Source organism: Hordeum vulgare, chromosome 7H, assembly GCF_904849725.1.
Source record: "Hordeum vulgare subsp. vulgare chromosome 7H, MorexV3_pseudomolecules_assembly, whole genome shotgun sequence".
NCBI lineage: Eukaryota > Viridiplantae > Streptophyta > Magnoliopsida > Poales > Poaceae > Hordeum > Hordeum vulgare.
Window position 1 is genome coordinate 428,797,290 of NC_058524.1, and position 8,904 is coordinate 428,806,193.

At 46.4% G+C, this 8,904-nt stretch overlaps 2 protein-coding genes across 3 annotated transcripts; both read right to left on the reverse strand.

Annotated features, from left to right (window-relative positions):
- Positions 1 to 1,200: 1,200 nt before the first annotated feature.
- LOC123408633 (beta-carotene isomerase D27, chloroplastic) lies at positions 1,201 to 3,068 on the reverse strand. 2 transcript variants are annotated; one of them, XM_045101694.1, is made up of 5 exons: positions 2,284 to 3,060; positions 2,135 to 2,196; positions 1,958 to 2,064; positions 1,681 to 1,776; positions 1,201 to 1,568 (listed from the first exon to the last, which is right to left on the reverse strand). In XM_045101694.1, exons 1-5 carry the CDS (start codon positions 2,761 to 2,763, stop codon positions 1,519 to 1,521), a joined length of 795 nt encoding a protein of 264 aa, XP_044957629.1. In that variant the 5' UTR covers positions 2,764 to 3,060; the 3' UTR covers positions 1,201 to 1,518. The 2 variants fall into 2 exon arrangements, with proteins under 2 accessions (XP_044957629.1, XP_044957630.1); XM_045101695.1 differs by lacking the exon at positions 1,201 to 1,568 and having other exon boundaries at positions 1,685 to 1,776; positions 1,958 to 2,075; positions 2,284 to 3,068.
- A 4,638-nt stretch (positions 3,069 to 7,706) lies between these two features.
- LOC123409027 lies at positions 7,707 to 8,258 on the reverse strand. Its single transcript, XM_045102028.1, has one exon. The coding sequence runs from the start codon at positions 8,037 to 8,039 to the stop codon at positions 7,707 to 7,709; it is 333 nt and encodes a 110-aa protein (XP_044957963.1). The 5' UTR covers positions 8,040 to 8,258.
- Between the last annotated feature and the right edge of the window lie 646 nt (positions 8,259 to 8,904).

Consider the following 8,904-nt stretch of genomic DNA (forward strand, 5'->3'; position numbering starts at 1 on the left):
GGGGTAAATTGCCTATAATAAAGTTTTTGGAGTGTTGGAAATATGAGAAATTTACCATAGGATTTTGTTAAAAGAAAAGCTAGGGAAAACATGACTATCATAAAATAGATGAAACAAGACATGGAATATAAAGATGAGACGACGAAAGACATGTGCACATATGATCTAGAAGAGAACATATGTAGAGCCGTACTACATACACAAGGCATCATATGGAGTGATGAGCAGAAACGGAACATATCTAGAAGTGAAAATATAGCAAAAAGTTGTGGTAGGAACTCAACGAAAAAGAACATGAGTACGTATTGTGTTGCAGTAGCAGTAGGGTTGGTGTTGGCATTGTCGTTGGCCATGTTACCGAAGAGGTGGTCGACGTCGGGGAAGTAGTCGTCGTCCGGAAAGAGATCGTCAGTGTTCGTGATGGAAGCCAGTAGTCGTGCTGAGCGCTCCCCAAAAACCTTATCGCCCTTCTCCCGTACAGGACTCGAAGAGACGGAGTTCCGGAGGCATACTGTCCCGACTTACGGTGCACGCCGCAAGTAGGGATGGGGAAGAACGTACCAGCAGCACAGAGGAAGGAGCCGGTGACGGGAGGAAGTTCTGTCCCGTCTTCTCTGGAGAGGAGCGACTTCTCTTTTATAGGCGCAAGAGAAGGAGGCGAGAGGCCAACGACGGGAGCCGAAGAGTGCTGCGTGGAAAACGAAACGAACAGCAGTCGAAGAGTGTGTGTTGCTTTCAATATCCACTACAGCAAAACGTTCAGCTTTCGACTAACCTTTCGTATACTAGTCGTGCGTGGCAAAAATTTAGTTCGGCTCGTTCCCGCAACCCGCGGCGCGGCGCGACGAGGCGGGCGGCGGAGGAGGAGCGCGCGTGTATGTCTCTCTTGTTCTCAAACTCATACATGTGTGAAAACATCCTCCCTTATTACGAGGTCCAACTCCCACTAAACTAGCAATGTGAGACTAAATATTTTCACCTCTTGTCTTGCACAAATGGGCTGCGTAGGCCTCTAGAATTTATTAGGAATTTTTTGAAATTATATATTAGGCTGGTCCAAAAGTAGATAAAATTCTAGCAAATGGAACTTACGGACGCCGCTCATTTGCCATTTATAACCTACTCCCCAACATCCTCTATTTCCACGTTTTGAATGCCAACATAGACAATTGCTTGATGCTCCCCTCACAAGTCAGAACATACAGTAGACATATTTTACTCTTTATTACAAAAAGATAGACAGCCGAAAACTCTAGTCATGCGGCGAAAAGATGCAGCAATTACAAAATTAGTAGTAGTTATTCGGATGATGTACCCTTGCATTTCCTGTAAGATATGGGCTACATTATATACATTGAGTGTATAAAATTTACCGATGCACTATCTATTGTCCCTGTTGAAATTCTGGCCTATCGGATACCATGCACAATTATTTATGTATCAAAACCCTTGTGAGCGCTTGCAGAAGAAACTGAAAGCGACCAAGATCTGAATTCAGGAATGTTTTCGTTGCTTTCTCTAGTTCTGAATTTTGGGGCATATTGCTGCGGAGGGCGTCGATATGGAACCTGAAAATTTGTGCCAGCACAACAAATTTGTGGCAGATGATACATGTTAGTGCAATTTCAGTGCTAGATTGGTTCAGTACTTGAAAATGTTGCCAAATCTGGACGCACTCACAGAGGCTGGGATAGCAGGGTTGTTTTGACACTGGATCTTCTTCCAGTGGTGGGGGCACCTGACCATATATCATTTCGCAGCTCATGTCTTCAAAGTCTGAGATGTTGTTGGGTCAGTGAGCAAGATAATCATCAGCCAGGGATAACTGAATTTCATTTCAGTTGGAAAAGGCAGGAAACTCAGTCTAGAGAAAGCATGTATATTCGGAGAACAAATTCGCACTACTAGTTCATTTCATTCTGTTGGCCTGCATTAGCTAATCATCAAGTGGACTTACTTGGATTCATGGTGAGGGGAAGGCCGAACTCGTCGGTGAAGAAGCTCTGCGTGGGGATCTTGCACATGTTGACGCACATCCCAACGCACCCGCTGTTCTCCAAGTACCTGCATGAATTCTGATGACGTGACTGTGGCATCAAATCAAAGGTTTCCTCACATTTCCTGTATTGCATACCTGCATTTCTTTATGAGCACTCCACTCCTCTGCTTCACTCCGTCAACCTCTACCTCGATAACCTGATTACTCAACAACACCCGACGTGATGATAAGCCTTTTATATCTGAAAATTGACGCGAGGCGGTGTGGGGTATTCAATCACTTACCTCTGATGGGCCGACGAGCCAGTGGAAGAAAGGGACGGTGAGGGCGGCGTTGAACTCGCAGGCCCAGCGCGTGGGCGGGAAGAGCTTCTTGAACTGCTCGGGGGCGCCGGGAGGGAGCATGGAGAGGAGCACCTCGCGGACGGCCTCCTGCTGCTGCGCGCGCGACCGCCCAACCATCACCCGCCGCGACACGTCCACGAAGCTCTCGTAGTCCCACTCCCACACCGCCTTCTTCTCCTCCTCGCCGCCCGGGCCCGGCTTCTTCTTCCGTCCGGCGAACTTCTCCATCTTGCGCGCGAACAGCCCCATGAACGCGCGCTCCAGCGGCCCGTCCCTGTACTCGGTCTTCTCCCCCATCGGCGCGGGCGCGGTCGCCGCGCACCGCACCACCGCCCGCCGCCTAGGCACCCTCCTGCCCGACGGCGCCGCCACCGGAGATGCCAACGTGGCGTAGCAGAGCTCCACAGGCATCAAGGCCATTGCTGGCGTTGATCTTTGCGCGCAAGATGGTGGTGCTAACTGGTGTCCACTTGTGACGGCTGGCTCGCACGCTCAAGCTTAAGCTAGCGGTGGTGGTGCTCTTGCCTTGCCCTGAGGCGCGCCTTGTTGGCACGCGCCCACCGCGGTCGTTTCGAGGCTGCCGGGATGACACGTACGGGTACGGCCGCACCGGGTTCTCATGGACCAGTGGTCGTCGTCGCCGTCGTTGCGGCTAGTTCACCGGCCGTGGGGGCGGGAAGCACGACGACCACAATAATGTGGTCTGGATATGGTACGGAGAGAGGGGAAATCTACCGGGAGCTCGTCGCCTTCTGCGGCACGAAGTCCTCGGACACATAGTCTGGTCGCCCAACTGGTCCGGCCCAGTTTTCTTTTTTTTTCCTTTTGTGCTTATTTCCTTTCTTTTTCTTTTTTTTAGTTCGTTTTTTCTTTATTTTTCCATTTTTCATTTGTTTTGAGAACTAACACATGTTGAATTTTCCATCAATTTTTTTAACATATGAACATTTTTTGAAACGGAAAACAAGTTTGAACGCGCGAACAAATTTTTAAAGCACGAACATTTTTGGAAATCTTGAGAACAAATTCTAAAATTGAGAATATTTTTGAAAAATCGTGAACAAATTCGGAAGCACAATTTTTTTTAAACACGAACCTTTTTTGAATCTTGGGATTTCTTTTTAAAACGGAGAACAATTTTGAAAAACCACGAATAAATTTGAAAGCAATAACATTTTTCAAATTTTAATAAGAAATTTCGAAACCGAAAACAATTTTGAAAAATACTGAACAAATTTGGAAGTGCAAACATTTTTTTAAAGCACCAATATTTTTTGAATCTTGAGAATTTTTTTTGAAAAATAGAAATGTTTTGGAAAACGCCGAACAAATTTGGAACCGTAAATAATTTTTTAAACCATGACCATTTTAACGAATCTTGAGAACTAAATTTTGAAACGGGAAGGGATTTCCAAAAACCCCAAATTATTTTGATAGAGTGAACAAATTTTAAAGAAGGAACATTTTTTGAATCTTGAGAATAAATTTTGAAATCGAGAACAATTTTAAAAAGTCCTGGACAAATTTAGAAGTGTGAACAAGTTTTAAAAGCATGAACACTTTTTGAATCTTGAGAACAATATTTTGAAACAGAGAACAATTTTGAAAAAACCCAAACAAATTTAGAACCGTTAACAATTATTTAAAGCACGAACATTTTTTGAATATTCAGAATAGAAACAGAGAATGATTTTAAAAAATCCTGAACAAATTTGGAAGTAGGAACAATTTTTTAAAGCAAGGACATTTTTTAATCTTGAGAACAAAAATTTTAAACGGAGAACAATTTTGAAAAACATCAAACAAATTTAGAAGCGTGATTTCTTTGTAAAGCAAGAACATTTTTTAATCTTGAGATTTTTTTTTTAAACCGAGAATATTTTTGAAAAATCCTGAACACAATTTTGAAATGAAGAATATTTTTGAAAAAACGTGAAGAAATTTGAAAGCGCGAAAAAAAATTAAAGGACGAATTTTTTTTGAATCTTGAAAACAAATTTTGATACCAAGAGCAGTTTTGATAAATGCTGAACAAATTTGGAAGCTCGAACATTTTTCTAAGTTATAAATGTTTCTAAAAACACCAACTAATTAAAGTTTAGAACTCTTTTTGAAAAATAAAAACGTTTTTTGTATTTGAAGAATTTTTTCTGAAAATCCAAAACATTTTTAAAAATCCATATCATTTTTTGAAAACGAAATAGAAAAGAATACGAAAAACGAAATCGAGAAAAATTGGTTCATGAAACCTTCTAAAAATTTTCCAAAACCAAAAAAACGGCTGAAAACCTTTAGAAGGTTTCCAAAACAGGGATCAGTGAAAGGCGCTAATGGGTCTGCCCATTAAATTCCCTCGCCCCGTTGTCGTGTGCGTTTGTCCGACAACTCGCCGCAGCGAGCGACAAATCTACTAATGCCATCCACGGGTGCGCACAGTCTTTCTTTCACTTTTGGACCATGTGTGTTGCATGTCGTCAAGTAGGCATAAAGATTTTGGCTAGCCAAATAGGCAATAGCCTCTGCGTGGATGGACCAAACCTGGCCGCATGGGCTGGCCCACACCGCCTGGCTATAAAAGGGCCTGGCACAGCATGGTACGCGAAGATTCAATTTACAATAAGAGTCCTAAATAATTACTTTGTGACTCATATGAATCTTGTGGATCATATATGATCCTTTTGTGAGTTTATTGTTATGTATGTGATTCTTATATAGTATCCAATTTATGTATGTGATTCTTAGTGGATATTGTTGTTATATCTATTTTTGCTGCTGAGTTATATGAAAAAGAATTAAAAACCAAGTTGGCAATGCTGTCTTACAAAATCCATACTTGACGTAGATATCTTTTTCGAAAGCCACAGTCGATAAATTGGACATGTGACAGACACTGACAACTTGGTTGTCCTTTTGCCTAGTCAATAAAACGAAGTTGGCAAAAGGTAGCACTTGGTAGTTGCTCATGCCTGAAAAGCTGAGAGCTTGGCGGTACTCTCGACAAAAGGCGACACGTGGCAGTTCATGCGGAGTTGCTTGTGCCAAGTAAGTGAAGAGCTGACCCTCGGCAACTGGGAAAGTGTTTGTCGAGTTCTACACTGTCTCTCGCATAATGATGTCGTCCTCACTCGACTCCGTAACTTTATGTTGCTGAGAATGTGCTTTTGGCTCTCGTCAACAAGTTTTCTGAGCTTTTGATGGACGATTCTCGGCAAAGTTCTATTTGTTTGAGGCGTGTACGTCGAACGCCCTCTATCGGAAACGGTTTTCGATACAAATTATGCCGAGTGTTTTCCGTCCTTCACCGAGTGTCCGTGACACTCGGCAACGCAACAAATTTCCATAGTGACTTCGCTAGATAAAAAAAGAGTTACACACAAACAAATTTAAATACATTTGTTTTTTTTGCAGGAAAATACATTTGTTACATTAATTGCATGAACTACGCGTATAGCACATACCTCAATCGCACATATATTTAAAACTTACATAAGTTTTTTTAGGAGCCAGCAAGAGCTATGCATTTTCATATAAAAAAAAGAAGAATTGACGAGTTAATAAGGAAAATTGATCGAAAACCAATACAAGAACGATCCACACATCGACCCCAAGGCCGTGCATTCAATGAGCCGCCAACTCCGTCGTCCGAGCAACCAAAATTGACACCCTACAACTCTTTTCCGGAGTCGCTGCTCCGACTTACAACCAACAAGAACACACGCCAACCCCAAGGTCACGCTCCGGACGAGCCGCCCGCTTCGTCACCGAGCAACCGAAGCCGACACCCTACAACCATCTCCGGAGCCGCTGCTCCGACATCCACACTGGCCCCGATGCCACGATCCAGCCAAGTCGATGGCTTTGCCGCCCAAGCGATCAAAGACAACACCAAACGCAAAGAAAATCTACGGAGCCGCCGCTCCGACTTTCACACCGGCCCGAAGGCCGCACATACACCTGGCCGACGACAAAACTCCAAGCCACCAGAGCTGACAAGTGACCGGACCTCCAAAGGCATCGGCCCCGAGGAGGAAGCGACCGAATGCGTCGATGCCCGATGCGACCAAGGCCGAAGCTAGGATTTTCACCCGGAATTCGACTGAGGCGACAAGGGAGGTGAAGGGGCTCCACTCGACGATGCCTCCAAGGAGGGAAACGACGTCCAAAGACGCCGTCGGCGCCGACATCAACCGTCGTCATGCTAGGCTTTCGCCCGGAGTTCACCAAACCTATTGTGGTCTCAACCCGCCGACGTCCCTCGCAAGAATCCATGATGCACGAGAGAGCCTGCCGCCGCCAACACCAGTCGCACACGGCCAACAAAAACCACCGCGGCACCTCACGCCGTCGTAGCCGCCCCGCTCCAGCCACCACATGCAGCGCCGCCGCGCTGCCATCCTCCACACCTCCACACGAGAACAACCCGACTAGATCTGTGCTGCCACCCGCCTCTGCCCAGCCGACGCCCGCCTCAGGCCGAGCCAAACCAGACGAGAGAGAAGCCCCCCTCGAGCTGCAGCCTCCGCCTGAAACACCTCTGCGGTGCTTCGCGCCCGAGCCGCCCCGAGCCTACAGCCGCACCCCACCAGAAAACCACGGCCTCCACGCCCCACTAGCACACCAGCACGCCAGCACGCCATCAGCTGCCCGCGGCCGCCGACGTGCAGCCCCACCGTCCCGCGCACGAATCCAGGTGCCCGAGCCCAGATCCGGCGAGGCCGCACCACCCAAGTGGCCGAAGCCGTCGCCGCCGTCGAGCACGTGCCACCCGTGACGCCACGCGTTGGCCAGCTCGTCCCTGGGCCGCCGCCCCGGGCTCCTCGCGCTGGTCCGCCAGCCGTCGCCATCCCAGTCAACGGGGCCAGCCTCCAACGTCGCCCTGGGAGAGGGAGAGAGCGCCCTCGCCATCTTCGGCAGCAGGGCCCGCCACCACTGTGCCGAAGGCCGGCGGTAGCAACTGCGAACGGGAGCAGAGAGAGCTGCCGGAGCGGCGGCGGCGCTAGGGTTCCTCTGGGCGTCGCCTGGGAGCGATGCGAGGGGACGGTTGTTGGTTTGTCATGAGTCAAAAACTGACATAAGTGTAACAATATGATGCGCAACACGAACCAAAAAATATACTCCCTCCGTTCCTAAATATAAGTCTTTGTAGAGATTTCACTAGTGAATTACATACGGATGTATATAGACATAATTTAGAGTATACATTCAATCATTTTGCTTCGTATGTAGACACATAGTGAAATCGTTTAAAAGACTTATATTTAGGAACGGAGGGAGTACGTAATTGTAACAACGTGATTGATCGATGGAAGAACAGCTGAACAATACTACGTGCACTCACGTACTATGTTTGCACAGCCAGGCTGCTACATCACCACAGCTGACAACGGCGCCGTCTTCATGCCGCCGTCTTGCACGCGCGGTTCGGCCGAAAGGCTGAGCGCGAGGTAGACGACGGCCGGGGTGCATGCCAGCACGAGGCCGACGGGCACCATCCACAGCCGGCTGTTGGACGGGTGGAACGCCACCGACCACCACGCAAGCAGCGACGCGCCGGTCACCGCGGCGGCCACCATGCACGTGTCCACGGCGACCGAAGCCGCCTCGCGGGACACTGCCACCCGCTGCTCCTCCCCGTGGAAGAGGTGACAATCCATGGCCGCTGGCGTCCTTGATCCGGGGTTGTGTTGCATCTTCATGGTAATCCTGCTAGTTCAGTTCTGGTGGTTTAATTATCAAGTTATGGCGGGCTTACTAAACTTTGGGTGCCCTATTCCGTTGCGTTTCGTGCTGATAGTTAATTTTGCTTGTCCATCGTTGGCGAGGGGATGATGCACCTGTTATTTTAGTGTTTGCAAGGCTGCGTTGAGTAATGGGCAAATCAAGTGTTGGATAGATACTGCCCGCAAAAACGAAAACAAAAGATGTTGGACAGATACAGCTAGAAGTTCATACTATATTTTAGCTATATACTGCCGCTCGAGATCAGATATACCCATCCTTGGTCAGAAAAAAAGACATCCCCTTCCGTGTCGTACCCGCAAGGCTACCGATGCAGCTTCAATGGGACAGGGATCAGGTAAAATTGCACGTCACCGTGTGCCTTGCGGTCAAAATTTAAATTTAAATATTGTAAAAAAATCTAAAAAAAAATCATGCATGTTCACAACACATATTAAGATAATTTTTAAGAAATTCAGATCAAAATTCGAAACATACATTAAGAAAAAAAAAAAGAAACTCAGATGTGAATAGTATACACAGAACCATTGCGAACTATTCATGACAGATTTCTCTTTTTTATTTCTCGATGTATGTTTTGAATTTTGATCTGAATTTTTTAGGGGTTATCTTAATATGTGTTGTGAACATGCATGATTTTTTTCAAATTTTTTGGCAATGTTTAAATTTAAATTTAGACCGCAAGGTACACGGTGACATGCATGTCACCTGATCCCTGACCGCTTCAATGACTCGATGAAGCTAAGTTTTATACACTCCTATATCAACCATCCATTATAGATACGACGTATCAGATTGACCCAAATTCAAAGTAATTTTTTG